Source organism: Ailuropoda melanoleuca, chromosome 9, assembly GCF_002007445.2.
Source record: "Ailuropoda melanoleuca isolate Jingjing chromosome 9, ASM200744v2, whole genome shotgun sequence".
Taxonomy (NCBI): Eukaryota; Metazoa; Chordata; class Mammalia; order Carnivora; family Ursidae; genus Ailuropoda; species Ailuropoda melanoleuca.
Window position 1 is genome coordinate 56,977,380 of NC_048226.1, and position 25,446 is coordinate 57,002,825.

The 25,446-nt window shown below is 33.6% G+C and overlaps 1 protein-coding gene across 1 annotated transcript in view; it reads left to right on the forward strand.

Moving 5' to 3' along the window:
* The window catches only part of CNBD1 (cyclic nucleotide binding domain containing 1), a 429,548-nt gene that overhangs the window by 278,196 nt on the left and 125,906 nt on the right, over window positions 1-25,446 (forward strand). The window contains exon 7 of the mRNA XM_034668509.1: window positions 24,478-24,615. Within this exon, the coding sequence (XP_034524400.1) occupies window positions 24,478-24,615 (138 nt within the window). The remainder of the gene's footprint in view (window positions 1-24,477; window positions 24,616-25,446) is intronic.

The following is a 25,446-nucleotide window of genomic DNA, read 5'->3' on the forward strand; positions in this document are numbered from 1 at the left end:
CACTTTTACAACTTACACTATTATATAAAAGTAATTATTCATGTAAAATGGGTTCATTTTTTAGAAATCCAGTAGATTCTTGGACTGCTGACTCATAGCTATAGGTTTGCTTTACTTTGGTGCCCATTTCATACGCAGAAAGATTTCCAGAAGTCATGCCTTCAAGTTGCAGTTCTTTTATTTATTTATTTTTGCAATTACCTTGGAATTCTTCACTATTTTGATATTTAATTTTTTCTAACAGATACAGAATGAAGAAATGATGAGGGTTAAGGCACTGGCAAACTTATTCTGTAATTTCCCCACTACTTTAAAATAAGCTAATTTACACTTGTTTTGTTTCTCAAGTCATAATTTCCATGATCTCTTTAGGTTATTGATCATACTGGGAATGGGAATTGATCATACTGGGAAGCTTTAGTTTTTTTTTTAACAAACTAGATCATGCAATAACTGCCAGAATTTTTTATATTAACATGAATTTTGAATATATTGTCACTTTTTGAATATAGAAATTACAGTTTCTTCTTACAGTTGAAATCCATTTTATGAAATGTGGTTAGAGAATTTGGTCTTAACCTCTGAATCAATTAAGATTTTTCAATGTGTATAATCTAAACCCCTATCAATCATGGTATAAGCAATAAGTATATTTATTATGTCACATAAGGGAAGTCTGGTGATAGATGGCTCAGTGATTGTTAATTTAGGGCCATAATGATATCACCTGGATACAGGAACTTGCCTATCTTTCCATCCTGCCATCCCTAGAATGTTGGCTTTCTTCTTCAGTTTTGTCTCAATTGTCACTTTTCCAGGCTTGGAGTGGGGGAATGGTTCTTTATCATGTGTCCTTTTATCAGTAAAGAAAACATTTCCACAAAATCCACACAAGGCACAGACTTCCATTTCTTTCTCATTAGCTAGACTGGGTAATAGGTCCATGCTATGGTCAGAATTATTTGTATCCCCTCAAAATGTGTATGTTGAAATACTCATTCCCAAGTGATGGTATTAGTAGGTGGGGACTATAGTAAATGATTAAGTTATGAGCCTTTTGATTGAAATTAGTGCCATTTTAAAAGAGGCTCCAGAGACATTTCTTCACCCTTCCTTTATGTGAAGATATAGCAATAAATTTGCAATCCAGAAGGCTCTCACCCAACCATGCTTGTACCCTGATCTTGGACTTTCAGCTTACAGAACTGTGAGTGTTAATTTCTGCTGTTTATAAGCCACCCAATCTATGGTATTTTGTTATAATATCCCAAATGGACTAAGACATTTCACTTTTCAACTGAAAATTGACAAAGTTGAATGTGATCACCATTTATAAGCTTAGAGCAATCAAGATTCAGCTCCAAGGGCTTAGTGATGATCTCTGGGCTCTTTGTAGCCCGATGCCTGAACAAAATCAGGCTTCTGTTAGCAAGTAAAGCAGGATTGAGGAATTGCTATTGAGCATGTGAATATGTTTCTAACACAAAATTCTCCAGAGTTAGTTTGACATTATGCAAGATAATTTAATCATTCTGCAGATTGGCAAAACTCTATAAAAACAGGACACATGAGACCTTGGGTATAATTTCAGTTCTCTAGTTTTTGTAGTATTGTCTTCCTAGTATTTTGAGTGTTGAATATGATTGGTGTTTTCGCTGTATGACATTCTTTCTTAGAAACGGAATTGACCACTTCTATCTAGGCACCTTTTACTGTTTATCCTTTTCAAATTCTCAAAGGCAGATGGCTATAAATATGTTTCATCACACCATTTTTCTAATTTTACTCCTTAGTCATTTTAGGACCACCAAGGGCAATCAGAGTTTGAGTAGAACATTTCATTGCTCCCCACAGTGGCATCCATATCTTATGTCAAGAATAACTCTTCTGTATTTGTCTTTTTAATATTATTCTTCTTAGTAAGATTTATTTGAAGAAAATATTTTTCAAGTGTTGTGGGGGGTAAGTATATTTGAAAAGCATCATTGTAGAATCCATCTTGATTACATATTCCCACATAAATTGATAACAACATCAGTGTTTTTGATAGAACAACAAATACGTAAAGACATTTAAATTAGATTAAGTCCCTGGTATCCCTTCTGACATTCATTTCTACTTTTTCTGGCTGTTATAACCAGAGTTTTATTCATTATTATAATAAATATGGTTCAATTGTAGTTCAAGATATACCAGGTTTTATATAGAAAAAGGAAAAGTCTTTTTCCTTTTTGTGTTTACATAAATGTGAAACAGTGTATATTTTTTCTTTATATTCAATTCAATGAAATTGGTTGACTAACATCAAACAATGATAATTGACTTTCAATATTTTGTTATTATAGTAGGAGTTTTAACATTATTCAAAATCAATTATGTTTTATTTCAATGATTACAATTACATGAAGAAAAATAATTTCATATTTAGACTCTGTAAACTTCTTTGTTACTCTACTTAGAGATTAAGTTAATAAAAGCACATAATTTATTTTTTCACTAGTTATTTTAATGTAGTTAATTCAACAGACCTTAAATAAGCATCCACTTTGTGCTATATATTGACTGCTGAGTACTGGGGAAGCAAAAATGAATTTGACATTCTTATTCTCAAGATTAAAATCTAATATACAGTATTTATAAAGCTCTGTTAGACGTGGAGAGTCTAAAACTCAGAGGAATTTTTTTCTTGCCTCTGAAGAGTTTACAATCTAGTTGGAGGCTCAATATATGTACACATACAAGTTAAATGACGATAGGAGATAGTCTCTATTCAAGTGTTTAATAACTGGAACAAAAAGTTGGATAGTATGTCAGAGGTGGAGTAGATTCTTATGGGCTGGGTGTCAAATAATGCCTGTTGATAAGGGGGAGCTTATGATACCTTTAAAGGATAAGTAAGATGTGATTATATAGAAAAGAGAGAGTGCATATAAATTTTCTGTGTAGAATCCTGTTTTAAGCAATAATTTAGAAGTGAAAACGAGCAAGCATTTTGCATGTGCAAAGTTGAGGGAATTCAATGGTAAATGAATAAAAGGCAGATCTGGAGGAGAGAAGAGAGAGAAAGTAGCAAGGTAGAGCTAAGCCTGATATTCAAGGGCAGTTTAAACAATAAGCAGAAAAGCTAAGGCAGTAAAGTTTAGCTATTCTGTTGCTTTCTCTTAGTCATCAGAACCAGTCTCCATTGTTTTCTACATTGCTCTTTACTCTGAGGCTAGCCTGTAGGGATTAAGTCCAAGGGATGTTTTTCCCACTGGTCTGTAATTGGATTTAGTCCAGGAAAGGGACCAGTGGGCAATCAGAAGGAGGCAGGAGAATGGAGGTGTATTTATTCCCTTGTTCCTTGTCTGCAGTGCAACTGACTGAATCTCTCCCCTGAAGGTCACAGCTCTGATCAAATGATCCTCACAACACAGCTCTCCCAGCCTTAAAGTTCTCCTGCCTCTCTCTTTGCAGGCTTAGGAGAGGTGCCTGTGCTCTGCCTTTCTTAAACCCAGGATATGACACTATCCCATCTGGCTTCCCAATGTCCTCAATAAGTAGTTCTGTTAGAGGCAGTTAGGTTCTAACAGGATGTCTAGAGGCCAACAAAGAAGTCATGCTCAGCTATTGAGATAGTCAGAGACCTGTCTTGGTCATTACTCCAAAACAAAGCACAAAAAGCCACAAGGCCCAAGATGGCTGACAAAGTAGAACAGAAACTCCTGACCAAATAAGAAGGAAAAGGCACCAAATCCTGCTTCCAAGAAATTCCCACTCCAAGTAATGAATATTCTACTCTCTTGTTAACGACTGTCAATAAAAGATAAAAACTCAAACCCCAGAGGCAGAGCTCTCTCTATTGAGCTCACCAGCTCTCACATCTCAAGAGTATACTTTAACTTCAGTAAACTTCCCCACTTGTGTCTCTCCACTGTGTTTGTTTGTCCTTGAATTCTTTCTTGTGAGGAGACAACATCTTTGGGATGGGTTGGGTTAAGGCCTCAGGGCTTGGGGTCTCCCCAGTCCACCTGGCAGCAGTTCCTTCATTTCATTGTTCTCATATTACCCAAGACACATTGTATCTCTCCCCTGACTTATAAAGAGGAAATATTGAAGTAACTGTTATAGAATGATTATTATTGCAGTAGAGATATAGAAATAGATTGTCAAACTAGAGCTACAGAGAGAATTAATGAACAGAATTGATCACATAAGGGCCAAACTCAGGGAATGAAGATCTAGAACTACTATTGGGGGAATAATGACAAAAAGGGAAGGACAATAAAGAAAAACAAAATATTAAATGTGAATTGAGTAGTCATGATGATTGCAAGATATGGGAATTAGAAGAGAATGAGAATTTAGTTAAATGGGGATGTCAACAATTGAAGGGTGAGTTTGAGTCATTGATAAAATTATTTTATCATATACAAAATAGAGAAGAAGAAGAACCTCTACATTAGAGAAGACAAAGAATTTTAGTTTGGGTTTTATATGAATTACATTCATGGAGAAATGCCCAGTAGGCACTTTGGGAAGTGACTGGCATTACAGATACAGCTTAGAAATGGAGAGTATTTTAGTAGTATTCCAAATAATGATGACATCATGTCATTAGGGTTGAGTTCTCAAATAGTAGAGCTACCTAAAGTGTAGACCAGAGACTTGAGGACTAATCCTTGGAAAAATATCCCACTGACTGAGCATGAGAAGAAAGAGACAGTGGTAAAAAGAAACGGAGAAAGAGATTTCAGGGAGACAGTTGGAAAAAGACTCATAAACTAACAACTAACAAAGATGCTATTCCGATGCCATCTAGCTTATTTATATTGTTTAATTAAATTAATTTGTTATAATCAATAGTCAATTATTTGTTATAATCAAATATATTGCGTTATGTCATCTACCTCACAGAATAGTACAAAGTAAATGGGAGCGGTTGTGTATGTAAGGGGCTTGGAAATCACCACTCTGTTGTATCAACAAGTAAAAAAGCTGAATAAGCTGTAATATCAACAACTCTACTTGTATCCATAAAAGAGAGGAGGGCAAAGGGCAAACAACAGCCTGAAAGATTAGAAAGACAGAAAGGCAAATACATGGCACAAGCTTCCCAGAGCATAAACTCAGAAATAGAAACCATCTAGGGAACCAATGTGGGGGTAGGAAAAGCTGAACCATGACAAATTGTTGGAAGCTCAGTATAGACAACTCTGAGAGTTAAAATCTCCAGGGGAACCCAGTCTCAGTGGGACCCCACACAGTATTGTGAAATCCAGAAGCACCAAGAACACAAAGCAGGATAAATATCAAACAAACAAAAAAACAAGACTACACATTGTCAACTGTCACTGGTATGCTAAGGGCTCTAACAAGTAAAGTAGACAGCATGTAAGACTGAACAGGCAATGTAGAGAGATTGAATCCTAAGAAAGAAACAAAAATGTTAAAAGTCAAAAATACTCTAACAGAAATCAAGAATTCTTTTAATGGGCTTATTAGCACACTTGACATGGCTGAGGAAAGAATCTCTGAGCTTGATGATATCTCATTAGAAATCTCCAAAAGTGAAATGCCAAGAGAATGAAGACTAAAAACAACAGAACAGAATATTCAGGGACCTTGGGACAACTACAAAAGGTGTAACATGTGCATCCTGGGAATACCAGAAGGAAAAGAAAAAGAAAAGAACAGAAGAAATACTAGAAGCAACAATGACCAAGAGTTTCTCCAAATTAATATCAGACAATAAACCTCAGATCCAGAACCTCAGAGAACACTAAGCAGGATAAGTGCCAATACAAAACAATAACAACAACAAACCCCTACATGTTGGCATTTCATTTTCAAACTATAGAAATTTAAAGAAAAAAATTTAAGGAAAAAAATTTTGAAAGAAGTCAGAGGGGAAAAAAATCATCTTACATATAGAGGAACAAAGAATTCCATCTGATTTCTCAGATACCATGTAAGCAAGAAGAGAGTGGAATGAAATATTTAAAGTGTTGAAAGAAAAAAACCCACCAACCTAGAATTCTGTACCCTGGGAATTACCTTTCAAAAGTGATGGAAAAATAAAGACTTTCTCAATTTGTTGGTGGTATAAGTACCTGCCTTGTAATGAGTGTTAAAAGAAATCTTTAGAAAGAAAGGAAATGATATAGGTCAGAAACTAAGATCTACACAGAGGAAAGGAAGAGGGTCAGAGGAAGAATAAGTAAGATAAAATAAAAACGTTTTAATTTTCTTCTTCTTACTTGATCTTACAGATAACAGTTTGTCCAAAATAGTAATAGCAACACTGTATTTGACTATGTATGCTTATGAATATATATATATATAATATATAAAATAAGCATATATTTAAATGCTTCACTATGTTTATGTATAAGCAAATGACAGTGATGACAATAGGGATAAGAGAGAGGAATTAGGATTGTTATTATAAATATTCATACTATCCAAGTCCACAAAAGTATGCAAAGAATTATACATCATGACTAAGTAGGATTTATCCCAGGTATGCAAGGCTGATTCCACATTTAAAAATCAATTGATATAATTGATCATATCAACAGGTGCAAAAAAAGCATATGACATTCATGATAAAAGCCCTCAGTAAACCAGGAAGAGAGGGAAACTTTCTAAACTTGATAAAAAACTATCTACAGAAAAACCTACAATTAGCATCATACTTAATGATGAGAAGCATAAAGCTTTCCCACGAAGATCAGGTATGAGGCAAATATGTTCCGTCTCATAGTTCCTTTTAACCATAGTGATAGTCTTTGCTTATTCAATAAATCAAGAAAAAAGACAAGAAAAGAAAAAAGAAAAGATATATAGACTGGGACGTAGGAACTAAAACTCTTAGAGGACATGAGTGTCTATGTGGACAATAGGAAAGCATCAACCAAAAACTCTAGGAACTAATGATATAGCAAGGTTGCAGCGTATAAGGTTAATATAAAAAGTCAATTGCTTTTCTATATACTAACAGTGAACAAGTGGAATTTGAAATGAAAAACACAAAACCATTTGTGTTAGCACCCCTAAAAATGAAATATTTAGGTATGAAATTACCATAATATATATAAGATCCATATGAGGAAAATTACAACATTCTGATGAATAAAATAACTAAATAAATGGAGAGATATTCCATGTTTAGGATAGGAAGTTTCAATATTGCCAACATGCCAGTTCTTCCCAACTTGATCTGTAGGTTCAGTGTAATCCCAATCAAATTCCTAGAAAGTTATTTTTATAGATATCAACAAATTGACCCTGAAATTATATGAAGAGACAAAAGACCCCAGAATTGCCAACACAAGACTGAAGGAGAACAAAGTTGGAGGATTGATACTACCTGACCTCAAGACCTCCTATAAAGCTATAATAATTAAGACAGTGTGCTACAAGTGGAAAAAAAAAGATAAATAGATAAATGGAACAGAATAGAGAGGCCAGAAATAGAGCCTCATAAATTCAGTCAACTGATATTTGATAAAAAGCAGAGCAATACAATGGAGTAAATACAGTCTTTCAACAAATAGTGCTAGAACAGCTAGACATCCACATGCAAAAAATGAATCTAGACACAGACCTTACACCCTTCTCAAAGATCAACTCAAAATAGGTCACAGACCTAATCGTAAAACACAAAATGATAAAAACTCCTAGATGATAACATAGGAGAAAACCTAGATGACATTGGGTATGGTGATGACTTTTTAGATACAACACCAAAGATACAATCAGTGAAAGGAATAATTGATAGGCTGTACTTTACTAAAATTAAAAACTTCTGCTCTACAAAAAGATAATATCAAGAGAATGAGAAGACAAGCCACAGACTGGGAGGAAGCATTTTCAAAAGATGAATCTGATGAAGGTCTGTTACCTAAAGTATTTAAAGAACTCTTAAATCTCAACAGTAAGAAAACAAACAACCTGGACCAAAACAAAATGGATCAAAAACCTTAACAGACACTTCACCAAAGAAGATACACAGGTGGCAAATAAACATATGAAAAGATACTTCCACATCATATTTCATCAGGGAAATGCAAACTAAAACAATGAACTACCACTATACACCTATTAGAATAACCAAAATCTGTAATGTTGACACCAAATGCTAATGAGGATGCAGAGCAGCAGGAGCTCTCATTCATTGTTGGTGGAAATTCAAAATGGTACAGCCACTTTGGAAAATCATTTGGTGGTTTCTTACAAACTAAATATACTCTTACCACATGATTCAATGATTATGCTTTGTGGAATTTACCCAAAGGAATTGAAAACTTATGCCCACACAGAGCCCTACACAGAGATGTTAACAGTAGCTTTTTTCATAATTGCCAAAACTTGGGAAGAAGAAGATGTTTTTTAGTAGGTGAATGGATAAATAAACTGGTATATCCAGTTTATTCGGTGCTAAAAAGAAATGAGCTATCAAGTCATGAACAGATACGGAAGCATACTAAATGCATATTACTATGTGAAAGAAGCCACTTTGAGAATGCTACGTACTGTGTAATTCTAACTATATGACATTCTGGAGACTATGGACACTTGAAAAAAATTAGTGATTCCCAGGAGTAATAGTAGAAGAGGGAAAGATGAATAGGCAGAGCACAGAAGATGTTTAGGGCAGTAAAAATAGTCTGTATGATTTTGTAATGATGAATATATGTCATTATACATTCGTGTCCAAATCTTTAGCATGTACTACACCAAGAATGAACCATAACATAAATTAAGGAATTTGGGTGATAATTATGTCTCAATTTAGGTTCATTCTCACTTAAAAAATTATACTATTCTGGTGAGTGACGTTGATCATGAGAGAGAGTCTACATGTGTGGGGCAGGGAATATATAGGAACTCTATGTATCTTCTTCTCATTTTTATTGTAAACCTAAAATTGCTCTAAAAGATGGTCTCCAAAAATGTAATTGGGGCACAATGGTTGTGACCCAAGGAGTCAGGGATAATTTGAGGCCAGTGAAGGTGGTGGAAAGAAAGGAACGAGGAGTGGAAAATTAAGAAAAGATCACAGGATATAAGATGTTGAAAGTACTGGAAACGAATTTTGTGCATGTCAAAAATTTACTGAATAGTTATCATTTTTATTTACTGTTTTATTTTTATTTACCTGATCAAAGTATGTCTGTGCATGAAAGTAGAGCTATGCTGTAAAGAGGGAAAAAAATGATTAAAGTTTTTTAAGGGAAAGGAAAGCCATTTAGAATAATTTGTTCGTCTCATTTAACACATAGATTTCAAATTCTTAAATTCTTGAAAAATCTGTAAGTGCAGCCAATTTTTAAAAAACAATTAATATAAAATGAATATCTGTAGTTATCATTTTTCAACATTCACTAGCTATCTTTTCCTCACCTATTCTGCACCTGGCTTTGAGCATACACAGCACAGAGAAGTGATTGAGCCAGCTCAGGCTCTGAAGCCAGACTGCCTGAGTTCCAATTTTAGTTCTGCCACTTAGCAGCTGTGTGACCTTAGAAAAGTTGCTCAGCCTTCTGAATCTAATTTTCATCCTTAAAAAATGAATATAGTAACAAACTCACATCATAGTGTTGTTATGGGTATTCAGTGAGCTAATATTTATAAAGTCTTGAGTATGGTGCCGACTATCAGAAAACATTTTATGTCTTTATTAAGCAGAATAAGACACAATAGACTGATGCTGCAAGATTAATGTGTATATAAAATATCTGTTTTCTTATAATATGATCCATAACTATAAAACCATAATTTCAAGTTAAGAAAACTATACTCATGTCTATATGAAAGAAATGCTTACTCGAAGAACGGCATAAACATTCTGAATCCAGGCATCCTGGGTAGCTCTCTCATTGGCCAGCTATGGAAACTTATGCAGTTGACCAGACTTACCAGTCCCAGATTGCTGTTCAGATTGATACAGGTGACTCACCATTGCAGGTGTTCCACATTTCCAACAGTTTATTTCCTCTTCAACAAATCCAACCCTTCCTGTTCTCTTTGAGTCAACAGTTAGGAAGACCAACATTCTTCCTTTCCATGTCTGAAGATCAGTAATTAAAAAAAATCATAAACAACAAAAATGATTTTTTTGATTCTGTATAGCAAATATTTTTTCTGCTAGCACCGTAAATCTTTAAAGTGTTCTTTTGAGATTCTTGACAGCTTGTGAAAACACATAGTAATAAATTCTTTGTAGTTGGCTTTCTGTGTTGCTAAAAGTTCCTCCATCGGTTTGCCTTCCTTAGTGTGTGGTTTTCCTTGAGAGTTATTTGATTCTTCCCACTTTTTCAAGCAGCAAACAACCTCAGTGTTTTATTCAATGTGCTTTGACATTTCAGTTCACTTCAAGTTCTTTGTAATGGTGCTTTCTTACTATATACTATTTCTTTCTTTGGATGCATTTGAAAGGAAACCACCAATTATTTGAGATGTGTCTGAGCATAGTGATTCTCTGAAGATAAAGAACCACTTTTTTTTCCCCCTGTAGGACTGGGCTTGACCATGAAAAGTGTTCTTTTGGTGATGGTATATTTTTTATAGATTAGTGACAGCTATAGGTGTGAGGATACCACTTAGAGTATCACAGACCTGAAATTTGTGCTTCTCCTCGCCTTGTTGATGGCAAAAATCCAAGTACATTTAGGCATAATTCAAGAACTGTGCTTTGTTCCTAATAAATTCTTTATCGAACACAGTATAGAGGATAGCTAAACATTGTGTTTTTATTAATTGTTAGAAGATGAAAAAGCTGGAATTAGAACAGCAAAAACATTCTGATTGAGTCTCAGGCAAGGCTCCTCCCCTTTAATAGCATTACTTTTCAATTATAGATTTAATTATTTTATTTCCTTTCCCAGCTTTTAAGAATCCCGTTAACATATGCCTTGGTCAAAGGCAGGAATATAAACTTTCAGCGTGGTTCTGCCAGTTGAGATAGAGAATCATGAAAATTTCCACTTTAGCATCCAAAACCTTTAAATACTTTAAGAGGTCTTTATCTGTTCTGATAAAGGATTATATTTTGGCATTTTTCTAATTGTCAGTTTAGTTCAACAGACATTTTTTAACACCTACTATGTGTTTGTTACTGAGATAAATAAGAAATTGTCTTTGCCTTAGAGAAGAGATGATGTGGTGGAGATGGCTGGAAAAGCAGTTGATAGTTTCAGTTTGATGATGTGATTCGGTGAGTAACTATGTCTTTATATACAGCTTATTGTGGGAGCACAACGTCAGAGCACCAGGCCCTGCTTTGAGAATGAGGATTGAACTTCCTTCGTTTAAGTGGAACTCCTTTTATATGGGTTTATTACATGATATCACCTGAAAAGTATGATCACAACCGTGGTGGTATATGGTGGTCTCAACTCGACTGTTTTTCTTTAATCAAAATAATTTTTGTATTTACTTAGTGTCCTTGTCAATTATGATGACAATTATTCTCTTTTATAAGCTTGTCATTTGTATGGCAACTGCGTGTGTGTGCATGTGTGTGTGTGCATGTATGTGTGTACTATTCCTGGAAATCAATTCTTACTTATTTTTAACTGGCTTAATTAGCTGGCTTATATTTTTCCCCAAACAATTGTTTAAGAAACTGCTTTTAGGGCCGCCTGGGTGGCTCAGTCATTAAGCGTCTTCCTTCGGCTTAGGGCATGATCCCAGAGTCCTGGGATCGAGCCCCACATCAGGCTCCTCCGCTGGGAGACTGCTTCTTCCTCTACCACTCCCCCTGCCTGTGTTCCCTCTCTCGCTGGCTGTCTCTCTCTCTCTCTGTCAAATAAATAAATACAAATCTTAAAAAAAAAAAAAAAAGAAACTGCTTTTACCCATCTTCAGAAATCCATCTGCATAAATCAAACTGGACAAAATATATAGCTAACTGACTATATTATTGAAAATCAGAAAATGTTTATTAAAGGTTTTAGTAAACCTTCACTGTAATACGTTCTGGATAGTGGTAATTCCTTAAAAAGGTGACTAAGACTTTACTCAGCCAACATATAAATGAACACATACACACATATACACACATGCACAATTGTTTTCAGAAAAATTTATGTGTGTAATCGTCTTCTCAAAGATTTGCTTTATATTCACATAATATAATATTTCACCTGACAAGAATGGATCTTTCAATTTCTTCTAAGATTAGCAGAGTGATAAACCAAAAGGCCTTTATAGCAGACTAATTACATTTTACCAAAGCAAGCAAATTTCCCAAGCTTTATACTTTACTCCTAGGAGAGTTTAGTAGATGTTTACATGACATAGTTTACTTATATTTAACATACAAATATAATAAGCCTGAAAATATGACTTCCAAGGTCAAAGAAAATTAGATAAAACATTTTGAGGAAGAGAGGGGCTACTACAGGAGGAAATATATCAATTAAAAAATCTGGATACTGTAATTTTTAAAATGTAAATTATATGAATATCATATTTTAGTAATATTCTTTTATACCATATAGTATATCATGTAAAATATTTCTATTATTGGATGTTAAATGTTAGTCATTTTTACTTCATCTTATGGAATGATTATTTTATACATTTTTAAAGTTAAAACATAAATAATAATAAAGTAAATGGGAGCTTGATAATATAAATGAACCTTTAGATCTGGGTTGGCAAACTCAATTCCTTGGGCAAAATCTGACTATAGCTTTTTGTGTGTGTGGTTAAAGTTTTATAAGTATACAACCACACCCACTTGTTATATACAGTTTGTGACTGCTTTTACTCCACAATGGCAGAGTTGAATGGTGCTAACAGAGACTATAGGGCCCATAAAACTGAAAATATTTGCTTTCTAGTCCATTACAGAAAAAGTTTGCCAACCCCTTCTTCTAAATGAAAACAACTAAAGAACTGACTAAAATATAATAAATCATTATCTATGTTATAAATGCATTTTTAAAAAGATTTTATTTATTTATTTGACAGAGAGAGAGAGCAGAGGGAGAGGAAGAAGCAGATTCCCCGCTGAGCAGGGAGACCAATGCAGGACTCGATCCCAAGACCCTGGGATCATTACCCGAGGATACTTAACTGACTGAGCCAACCAGGTGCCCCTAAGTGTATTGTTGATATGACAATAAAATAAAGAATTCACAGAAGTATAGTAGAAAATATCATTAATAAAAAGATTCTATTAAATAGATACACAAAATATTGAGTATTGAGAAAAATTATAATAAAAATTGTGATACTTTTTGGAGAACATTATTTGTATTCATTAAAAGATATTAGAGAAGGCTTAAATATAGTTACCCTACATTTATGGACAGAAACATTTAATATTTTAAGATGACAAATCTTCCAAAAGACCTTTAGGTTTCATGTAATTTCAGTGAAAAAATCCAAATAGTTTTCTTGCGGAACTTGCCAAATTGGTTCTAAAAATTATACTAAAGAGCCAAAGGCTAAGAGCAGCTAGATACTCCTGAAGAAGACACTTGGGGAAGAGATTCTTGCCCTACCCGATACCAAGACTTAAAATGAGGCTATGAAATTGATATACAGCTTTTATAGTGATTAATAGGGCCTCAGATGAACATACAAGCAGCCAGAGTCCAAAAATGAGATCCACATATGTTAACACTCTTACAGTGGGGAAAGTTGTGGGGTGATTCATTACTATGAGCTAAGGCAATTGGTTATCTATGTGAATAGAACAGATAAACCTACTGTTTATTTCACATCATACATAGTAATCAATTTGGGATCACAAGCTTAATTATAAAAGGAATTAGCTAAAATATTTTTAAAAGGATGTGGCAGAATTTCTTCATGATGTCATAATAGCAAAAGCTTTTAAAATAAGATACTTATAGAAGTATATTATAAGGATATTTGTTTAAAATCAAGAAAGTTTAGGGTCACCTGGTGGCTGTCAGTTAAGTGTCCAGCTCTTGATTTCGGCCTAGGTCCTGATTGCAGTCAGTGTCGTGAGATTGAACCCACATCAGGCTCCACACTGGGCATGGAGACTGCTTAAGATCCTATCTTCTCTCCCTCTACCCCTACCCCCCAAGCAAATTTAAAATCAAGAAAGTTTTAACTGGACCTCTTTCTTACACCATACACACAAATAAATTCAAAATGGATGAAAGACCTAAATGTGAGATAGGAAAATATCAAAATCCTAGAGGAGAACACAGTCAGGAACCTCTTTGACAGCAGCTATAGCCACCTCTTAGTAGACACGTTCCCAGAGGCAGGGGAAACAAAGAAAAATAAACTATTGGGACTTCATCAAGGTAAAAATCTTCTACACAGCAAAGGGATCAATCAACAAAACTAAAAGGCAACCTACAGAATGGAAGAAGGTAATTGCAAATGACATATCTGATAAAAAGTGAGTGTCCAAAATCTGTAAAGAACTTAACAAACTTGACACCCAAAAAACTAATCATCGGTTAAGAAATGGGCTGAAGACATGAATAGACATTTTTCCAAATAAAACCTCCAGATGGCTAACAGGCACATGAAAAGATGCTCAACATCACTCATCATCAGGGAAATACAAATCAAAACTACAATGAGATACCAGCTCACACCTGTCAGAATGGCTAAAATTAACAGCACAGAAACAACAGATGTTGGCAAGGATGCAGAGAAGAGGGAACCCTCTTACACTGTTGGTGGGAATGGAAACTGGTGCAGCCACTCTGGAGAACAATATGGAGGTTCCTCAGAAAGTTAAAAATAGAACTATCCTACAATCCAGCAATTGCACTACTAGGTATTTACCCAAAGTATTAAAAAATACTGATTGAAGGGACACATGCTCTTGATTTTTATAGCAGCATTATCAACAATAGCCAAATCATGAAAAGAGCCCAAAGACACACATACATACATGCATATATATATACATATATATATATATATATATATATTATTCAGCCATCAAAAAGAATGAAATCTTGCCATTTGCAATGATGTGGATAGAGCTAGAGTGTATTATGCTAATAAGCGAAATAAGTCAATCAGAGAAAGACAAATACCATGTATTTCATTCATATGTGGAATTTAAGAAACAAAACAAATGAACACAGGAGAAAGAGAAAAAAGAGAGGGAAGAAAAGAGAGGGAAGCAAACCATAAGAGACTCTTAACCATGGAGAAAAAGCAGGTTGCTGGAGGAGTGGTGGGTGGGGCGATGGGGTAAATGGGTGATGGGTATTAAGGAGGGCACATCTGATGACCACTGGGTGTTTTATGTAAATGATGAATCACTAAATTTTACTCCCCAAACTAATATTACACTATATGTTAAGTGTAATTAACTAACCAGAATTTAAATTAAAAACTTGAAACATAAAAAAATATATCAATTAGGTTTTATTCATCCCATGAAACCCTAAGTAAAGAGAAGGCACACTTGGATGAATATTTTTTTCAACACACATAAATGGCAAAGGACCAACATTTGGACTATATAATGATCTACAAATCCAGAGGAAAATTATAATGAAAAATAGAAACATATTAATCAATCTTCTGCAGAAGAGAAACTATGAATTAAGGACTTGACAAATGCAATGAAGTTCTATCACTTTAGCAATACACTAAATATATGATAAATATTTTTTACACTTTAAAATAAATGCAAATAAATAACAGAAAGTATAATCAATAATATTACTTACTACCAAGTTGGAAAATATTAAAAATCAGAAAATACATAATGTTGGAGAAGTTGTGCAGAAACAGACATTGGATGCATTTATGATGCATGTAGGAGTGTAAGTTAGAACATGCATTTCAGAAAACAGTTTAGGTATTAGATGTTAAAGGGGGTAACACATCCTAAAGAGCAGAAATTGCATCCTTAGGCATGTACCTTAGAAAAATAGCTATATATGTTATAAGGAGACATGTATAATAATGCTTATATCATTATTTTGTAGCCAAATACTGATGATACAGATGTTCATCAGCAAAACAATTAATAAATAATTTGAGTATAGTCATGCAACAATGAAAAGTGAATGAACTACATTAACATGGTTGTATTTCAAAAACTTAGAATAATGTATTGTAATTACAGCAAAAACACAGAATAATGTATTGTAATTACATACAATTTTACCAAGATATAGTTAAAAGTTAATATCCTAATAATTAGCATAATGGCTACCTCTACCTAAATAGGAAAATTTGATTTCTTTAGCCAGATAGTGGGCACATAGAGATTCAATTTATTGTTACTTTTATATGCTTAGTATTTATTGAAAAGTTTAAAAAGTAGGCTCTACAATTATAAATTAGAGAGTAAAGAAAATTATAGTTCTGTAATGGTGACTATGGAAAATCCCAAAGTGCAGTTCAAAGTACTTATTTTAACTATAAGCAAAAATGTAAATATTAAATCATTTTCACACTGAGATTAGGCTGACACAGTTATTTCACTTTATATCTAAGCTTATTCAACTGAATCTTCTTCATAAAGTCAAAAAGAAGTGTTTCTGCTTTATTAGTGCTATACAAAGTTACCAAAATATATCATTTTCCATATAAAATTCAAATCACATCAGAGCAATTAATAAACCATATAACACATGAATGATGTCAATCCATTAAGGTACTTTAGATTTTATAAGTGCTATCGCTAGTGAACATGTGATAAGCACTTATGTATGAATACCTATAATGTATGCATTTCAATATATGCTCCATTTATTTTTTGCTAAGCTTTATGTGCTAATTTTTGAAAGTTTAATTATTTAAAGTTGATATTTGCTTTTTCTTTAACTGACATTGTATTTCATATTATAATATAGAAGTATTTTTAGTTCTTAGTGCTTACACTTAAATGATTGTGAATATGCCACTCATTGTTTATTTTCTGCAGTATAACTTTGCAGTGGAAGAGCAATTTCACTAAATGACATGCTAGAATGATTATTTCTCGTGGTTGAAATGGTATACTCCTACATATCAGATAGATTCATTTCTCCCTTGTAATAAGAAAATAAAAATATCTCAAATAATAATGGTATAAAAAGGATTTTTCTCATCTATAATTAGTCAGCAGTACTTATTGAGCACCAACAATGTTTAGAAAATTATGAAATACATTTTATTTGTCCAAATGTTATTTTTTAATTAATTGGTTTAATTTTTGAACTATACTTCTGATTGAATTATACATTCAGTATTTTCAAATTAGGTAAATGAAAGTGTTGAATCATGCTGGGTCACTCCTTCAGAATTCAGCGTAGCCACTTAGGACCTTCTGAGGACATAGAATAAAAAGTTATATCTTTTTGGCAAAAAAAAATCAGCAGTCCAAATCTAACAGAACAGAGAAAGGAAAGTATTGTTCCTGTCAGTGCTGAAGATATTTTATGAGTTGGTCTCTCTCAAACATAAAAGAGATTAATGCAGAAAGAAATATTTGGTATGTATCTGAGATTCAGTTCGTGGTTATCAGCTGAGCTGTGCTCATGTGCTAATAGGATGCAGTCTGGGCTGTTCAGGAGATTTTACATTGTAGGTACTGTGACACTTACACAGGAACATGTTTCCTATGAGTTCATCAGGTACTATTTTTTCTTTGTTGATCCACTCCTTTCCTGCACTCGTAGATATATCTTTTCTATGAACTAGAAAATTTATGATTTTTAAGATTTTTAAAAATTTTAATTGACAGAACTCAACAGGACACAAAAGTACATATGACATACATAACCAGCAAAGTAACAAAAAGTGCTAAGTACATTATTATTAGTATCTGATGTGTATGAATAATTCAGGCATTAGAAATTCTGCTATTAATACATTCATATTTAGTGACTTGTTTATCATATATATGATCTATCTATCTATCTACAGAGAAAAAAAGAGAAAAAGAGATGGGATATATATGTATTTTCCCTCTTAAAACCTACTAGTTCCTTCCTTGTGTTAAGAAGCTGCCATCTAATTTCTCTCCATTGTATTTTAGGAAAAGAAAGTCAAAACCAGGATAAGGTTCTTCAGAATATTTTTCTAATTACAGATACTAATTTCCATAAAAATTCCTGGACTATCTTGCCAGAGTCTCTATCCTTCCTTTATCTTCTATGAGAAAGGTTTAGATATTATTGTCCAATTGATTATTCTAAGTGATTTTTGCCACTCATTTCATATAGGGATGATAAGGGCAAGCTAATAAAAGTCCAAACAATACAAACAGAAGTAGATCTTGTTTTAAAGAAATAGTCACCTTAGTTTGCCTAAGCTTATGCTTTTGACCATGATGAGTAGCTTGCATCCACCCAATCTCCCTGCTGAGAATACTATAAAAGCTGGATAAAAGCAACCAACCAAACAACTGTCTGAAGGTATTTGAGAGCAACCAAGGGAACCAAGGGATTTGAAGGGCCATGATTCAAGAAAGAAAGGAAATACATTGTTTTGAGCCAGACATTTCCTGTTGCTTTACTTTGAGACATCTGCCAGTTTGTAAGCATCGTAGGGATGAATAACTAACCAGAAATCAGTGAATCAGAACTTTCAGGAGTCTTAGAGTACCAGAGTGACAAAATTTTGAGTTCAGTCTACCTAGACAATTAGGATTTGAGGGGCCAAGATACTGGGAAAAGAAAATCAGAGGAAAGGTACCTTGATATACCTTTCTTTTCTTTCAGGCATTTGCTTATTCCTAAACTTTATAGAACAAGGGGCTAAAAATCTGTAAAATCTGTATGTCAGAACCAGTAGGGTGGGTGGATGGATGGATGGATAGAGAGATGATAGGTAGGTAGATAGATAGATAGATAGATGATAGATAGATAGATAATAAGGAATTGGCTCAGGCAGTTATGGAGACTGGCAAATCCAAAATCTGCCAAACCAAAATCCAGTTTGAGTCTGAAGTCTGGAAGATGCTGTAAAACCAGGAATCACTGATGTCTACTGAGATCAACTTGAAGGCCACTGGATAGAGAATTTCCTAAATTCTCTCTTTTTGGTTGTAGATCAGTCCTTTGTTTTAATCTAATCTAATCTAATCCTAATCTAATCTATTCTAATCTTTCAGCTGATTGGAGGAGGCCTGCCACAGTATAAAAGCAACCTGCCTTTTTCTGTATACTAACTTAAATGTTCAACTCATCCAAAAACACCCAGAATAATATTTGACCAATTTATCTGGGTACTCCATGACCCAGTCGAGTTGACACATAAAATTAACCATCACAGCTACAAATCTAACAAGAAGAACTGTCATCAGTCTCATAGCATTTGACAGATAGCAATTAAGAGTTCTATGTCTAGCAAGGATCAGAAGTTCTGATAAACATGTTAATCTATCAGTAGAAACCCAGAACTAAAATCCGCCTCAAATACCTTAGTTCCTGATTGGATCATGTACAGGCAGGCCAGTCTCTCAACCAGTGGGTTGAGTGGTCGCAATCAGATTGTCCTTACATTTAGGTTGGTTCCTGCTTCTACCTTTTAGATATCACAATATACCCCTAATATGGCCCAAATCCCCCGTAAGTATATGAGAGATTATAAAATGAAGCATTTCATATCACTTTCTTATCCTACAACATTATTTGGTTATGAGATGTACACTCTAAATGAGCCATTTAAATTATAGGGGAAACATAATTCTTCTGAGACAGACACATTTGAGAATCTAATGAAAGCTATAGAAAGCCATTCAAGGAAAAAACAGAAATTTACAAATAATCACTAACTGGCATGAGACATTAGGAGTTCAAGAGTCTTCTAAAAGTCCATCCTTGGACCAAGGTTATGAACCCCTGATCTAGAGAGTCTTTGTATTTTCTGTCTGCCTCTTCAGCCCCTTAGGGGAAAAAAATGTTCCACAGGTTTGAAAATAGGACCCTTACTTGGTTTAAAAGTAGCAATTCTAATTTTAGTTAGTGATCTTGTTTAATGTGTAAATGACTGAAAGCCAGAAGCATTGGAAAAATATAACAGGAAGAACAAAAATTATACCTGTAAAAATCTCGTTTTTCATAAATAGTAAAATGCTATTTGAAACAAATCTACAATGTTTTTGCTCAAAAGAAATTTTAATGATTTACCAACTCTTATTATTCAGAAGCAGATGTTTGGCTCATGTATTATTAGCAAAGTATAACAATTTTTTTTTATAATTTTTTTTAAAGATTTTATTTATTTATTTGACAGAGATAGAGACAGCCAGTGAGAGAGGGAACACAAGCAGGGGGAGTGGGAGAAGAAGAAGCAGGCTCATAGCGGAGGAGCCTGATGTGGGACTCGATTCCAGGACCCCGGGATCACGCCCTGGGCCGAAGGCAGACGCTTAACCGCTGTGCCACCCAGGCGTCCCTAAAGTATAACAATTTTTAATCATGGAAATATGTCATTTCCAGGGTGCCTGGGTGGCTCAGTCTGTTAAGCATCTGACTTCTGCTCAGGTCATGATTCTGGGATCCTGGGATCCTGGGATCAAGTCCCACATCTGGCTCCCTGCTGGGTGAGGAGCCTGCTTTTCCATCTCCCCTTGCTCCTCCCTCCTGCTCATTCTCTCTCTGTCTCTGCCTCTCTCTCTGTTAAGTAAATAAATAAAATATTAAAAAAAAGGGATATGTCATTTCCCATTAAAGAAATTATTGATTTATTTTTCAGTGAAATAGCATGAGAATTTAGAAGTGAGAGAAATGGCTCCTTTTGTGCACTTCCAACAACAGTCTCCAGCAAAAAAGAATTATCTACCTAGGCTTAATGAATGTTTCCCCCCAAATTAAGAAAGATTGCCTTGTACATAATTTAAATAGTTTTGTAATGTTGCCAGATTTCAAAATTGCTATATTTATTGAAAATTTCAGAAAATACAGAGAGTTATAAAGTAGACAATGATAGTTGTTATCTGTGTTTTCATCATTCAGAAATAACTATACACATCTCATATATATCATTTAAGATATTTCATATATCAGTATAAAAATATCAAGAGAGAGAACACAGGTATGGAAAATAACAGCATGTTGCTATCAATCTGGATTTTAAATGTCTTTTTAAATGCCCTAAACTTAAAATTTAATACATACTCAGTATTGTAACTGAAAGAAAATATAATTTATTAAGGAAAAGGTAATAAGTCTTTTGTCATTTTATCTCCAGCTTTCCCCTGAATAGGCTGGTGTTCACACTTGAACAGCTTTCTCTGAGCTCACATAAGCATATGAACAATTAAATAAACTTATACAGATTACTGTTTTTGTAACTGTTCAGTTCATAAAAATTTTCAACATATATTTTTACCTGCTATTTGTTTTCTTTTTTATTATAAGAATTCTTAAAGGATAAGATACATAGATGTCACTAATATTATACAGTATGTAAAAATTTAGACTCAGTTGAATACACACACGCATACACAGTCATTAACTGGTGGCCTATAAAGAAGATTCTAGTTGGGGGTTAGTAAAATGTGCTGCATTAAACTTCTTGTAAATATATCCTTAAGAATGCGCTTATTTCTATAAGGTAGACCCTAGGAGACAGGTGTCTGGATAAAGCACTTCATACGTTCTTTGCTTATTTTAGTAAATACTGCCAGATTATTTCCCATTTTAAAAGGTTTTTATATTTTTGAGTTATGCAGGAAAATATTGCCCCAGTTTCATAGGTTGAGTACTTTAGTATTTTCGGTCTGATAGATGAATAAACATTTCTCTGTTTATTAGTAAGGCTGAGAATGTTTCTTTTGTGTGTGGTTTGTTTAGTAGTTCTCTTCTGGAAATTTTTTAAAAAATAATTTGTCATTTTCTCTAATTATTTGTTTTTGTTGCTTCTATTTAAATCAAATTATAAGTGTTAGATATTTTAGGGACATAGTAAATTTCATCACTTCATTTTTGTGTCATAATGTTTATTTTCTTTTTCCATCCATAAAGGTCCAATTTCTATATTATTAAATTTGCAACTTTAACTAAGAAAAGCTATATAATCTTTTTTCTTTATTAGTTCCAAAGTATAAAGATTCCCAATACTTTTAGTTTTTGTCTTCCTGCTCTTCTCTTTGGAGTTACTGTTGTAAAAGTATTTTAAATCTATGTTATTTTAAAGTAACCCCATGTTAGTTATTTTAAAAATATTATATGCCAATAAATTTTATTTATGTTTAACAACTTTTATCAACTGTTTTGTACTACTCTTTGGATTCAGTATTGTTCTAACTAAAATTCTTCTTTTTCAATTTGTTTCACGTGATGTCAAAAATTAACTTGAATATTGTTTTTCCTCATTACATATTACTATTTTAAGTAATGTAGAATTCTAGTTTGGAAGTTATTTTTTCTGAGCACTTTGAAGATGACCATAGTTCTAGAACAGAATGGAAATATAAATATTAATAACTTAAATAGCTCAGTTATATAGTAATTCAGTTATACAACAATGTTTATATAGAGAGAGTGTGTAAAGGATATTGGAAATGTAATACTTTCCCAATAATATTAGGGAGTTTAATGACATTGTTATTACATCAAGAAAGAAAGATTTAAGGCTATTATTCAAAACCATGGAGGATGTCTGTTTTCATATTGGTTTATTAGGTAATACAAACTAAGTCTTATCCTAAAAACAATTAGAGAATTGGGAAAAATATATATAGAAAATATCTGCTTAAATTTACTGATCGCTAACAAGATGATGAAGGGGGACCTGGAGGAGAAACATAAACAGAATACGCCAAAACCTGAGCAGGAATACAAAGTACAGTTACATCTCTAGGTTTTGTATATTCCTTCATTTCTAAAATTCACCTCATCCCTATTCTGGAAAATTTGGTGCCATTATCACTGATGTGATAATTACTCCTCTCCCATTATTTTTGGTTTCTTCTGGAAATCCTAGTAGATATATGCTGAATGCTCTCCATCTATCTTCCATATCTCTTAAAGTCTTATTTCAAATTCCTTCTATATTTTATGTGTTTTATTCTGAATGTTTTTCTCATGTTTTATCTGTTTTGTGAATTATTTCTTAAGTTTTAATTAATGTGTCCATTGAGTGTTTATAATAACTTTTTTTTTACTTATAAAAGTTTAATTTTGTTCTTTTGCAAAATGCAAATGCAATATGATCTAATATATGAATTGTATTTATCTTCTTTTAGGTTTTTTTCTTTCAAGTTCTTTGTTGAGTTTCCCTCATAGGGGTTTTGTTACTTGTGAGGCTTTTATTTTTTATTATGATTTTGTTATTAATAGGGTTTGCTTCCTATGTGAGTTCCTTTTATCCTCAATTCATACATAAGGTTTTAAATTTGCACTTTCCTGGATCCTAGTTTACTAGATGTGTACCAGCCCGTACAATAATTTTTAAGCTCTGAGTCCTGTACTATGTGTAAATATATACTCTTCACCTACACAAGTTATAGACCTAGGATCCTGATTTTGTGACAACTCTACGCAGTTCCCCAGCTAGACTAGTGGGTGAAGTTTTTGCTGCTTCCATTTCACATACAAGCAATCCTCTAAGGTTCTCGGCTTTAGGCACTAAGGCTCAATTCCATTTCCTTGCTTTGCGTGGTCCTGGGTCTCATCTCCTATTCCCACATGTCTGATGAATTCTGGAACTCAACCCCTTAGGCCTTTATCCTAGTTTGATATCACTGTGAACCACTTCAGCTTCATCATTGACTATTTAAAATTCCTCTTTATTTCTGGACTTGCAGATTCAAGCTCAGCTATCCATTCAACTAAAAGAAAACAAGTCAGCTTTTCTATGAATTTGAAATGGAAGAGTGGAGGTCCTTTCATATCATCTTAGCCATAGACCTGATGTTTTCCATAAGAAACTTCTCAATTTTGTAGATATATATTATCTATGATAAATATTTTCCCCAGGCAAACATGAATATAGATCCTCTATGTAGCTATGTATATTTTCATTATGTCCTAATAATTTACAATACGTATTCTGTGTAACATTTTGGGGATGCTAAATATTTATCTTTTACATATTAAATTAGGAGACCCTATGTGTGTATATGTTTGTGTGTGTGTGTGTACATATATTTATATGTGTGTGCATAACACTATATTCATTTTCATTATTACTACCAACATATGAGGATAATAAAATAAACAGAAGACCAAGTATGTGAGTGTACTTTTTTCTTCACTCTTTCAATAACTATTTATTGAATGGCTACTATCTTCCAAGCATTATTCTAGGTACTTAAAATGAATCAGTGGATAAAACAGAAGATCTATTCTTATAAGTTATTTCTTTCATGCTACTGAAAAAATGGAAGCTTTTTCTTGCTTTGGGAAGATAACACTGGGCGGAAATATGACATCCACGCAAGACTATTTCGATCCCCTTCTTTCCAAGACTTGGAGTTTGACCTGCCATCATCCCTTTTGCAGACTCTTCTAGACTTTTTCTATCATCATCACTGGTATTTTATGTTGACGAGTGATAATGAAGTTTAAGTTACTTCCGTATTTTTTACAGCTTCGACAATGGAGTACCTTTGGAACCCTGGAAGTTGCAACTCAGACAGAATCAGAAGCAAAGGAGTACTCGGTGATCACAGAAGAAGATTGTGAAATTCTTAAAATCCCTGCAAAGGATTATACAAGGTTAAAATTGGTATGATCATATCTAATCTATATACTAACATAATATGTGTATAAATTCAAGCTAAGTTTTGCCTCTATATAGAAGATGTCCTTATCTTTTTAATTTTTTAATATAACTTCACTTGGAGACATAAAAATGTGGTTTATTTGATGAACATTATTTGAGCTTCTGACAATGATGGGTAGTTGAAGTGGAAAGAAAGGTCTCTATGGATATATTTTATGTATATTTTTAGCACTTTGGGTTTTTCATGAATTTCAAATCCATTCATTTATACATTCATTTATTCATGTATTCATTCAACAAACATATGTTTTGGGTGTCAACAACATGTTATGTGTTAAGGATACCAGACAATCATACAGAGAGATCTCTAAATCTGTACAGTTCACTGGAGGAAAAAAAAATACTTGGGAGTGACTGGTATGCTATTTCATTGTTTTAATGGATATTAAAAACCCAGAGTTGCATGAATAGGTATTATCACAACTTAATTCTGACCCCCTAATTCTGCTACATTAAAAAAACTTATTTACTTCAAGTTTACCAATTTATTCTCCTTTAATCAACTCCAAAATTTTCCCTCTTTTTGATTTCTCCTCCCCTGATGACAGAGAAAGTTTTTATAAATGACTGCATTGAAAGGCCCCCCACTGTCCCACTCTGTCAGCTTTTCTTGGTAGGATCTAAGTCTGGTGCAGGTGGCATGAGGGCAATGGCATCAGCTGTGGTTGTGTGCTCAGATTGGACGGAGATGAGGAGACATCCATCTTCTTGATTTAGGTCTCTAATAATAGTTACGGTTTCTTTTGCTACAGTGGTCTCAGAGTCAGTGGTACA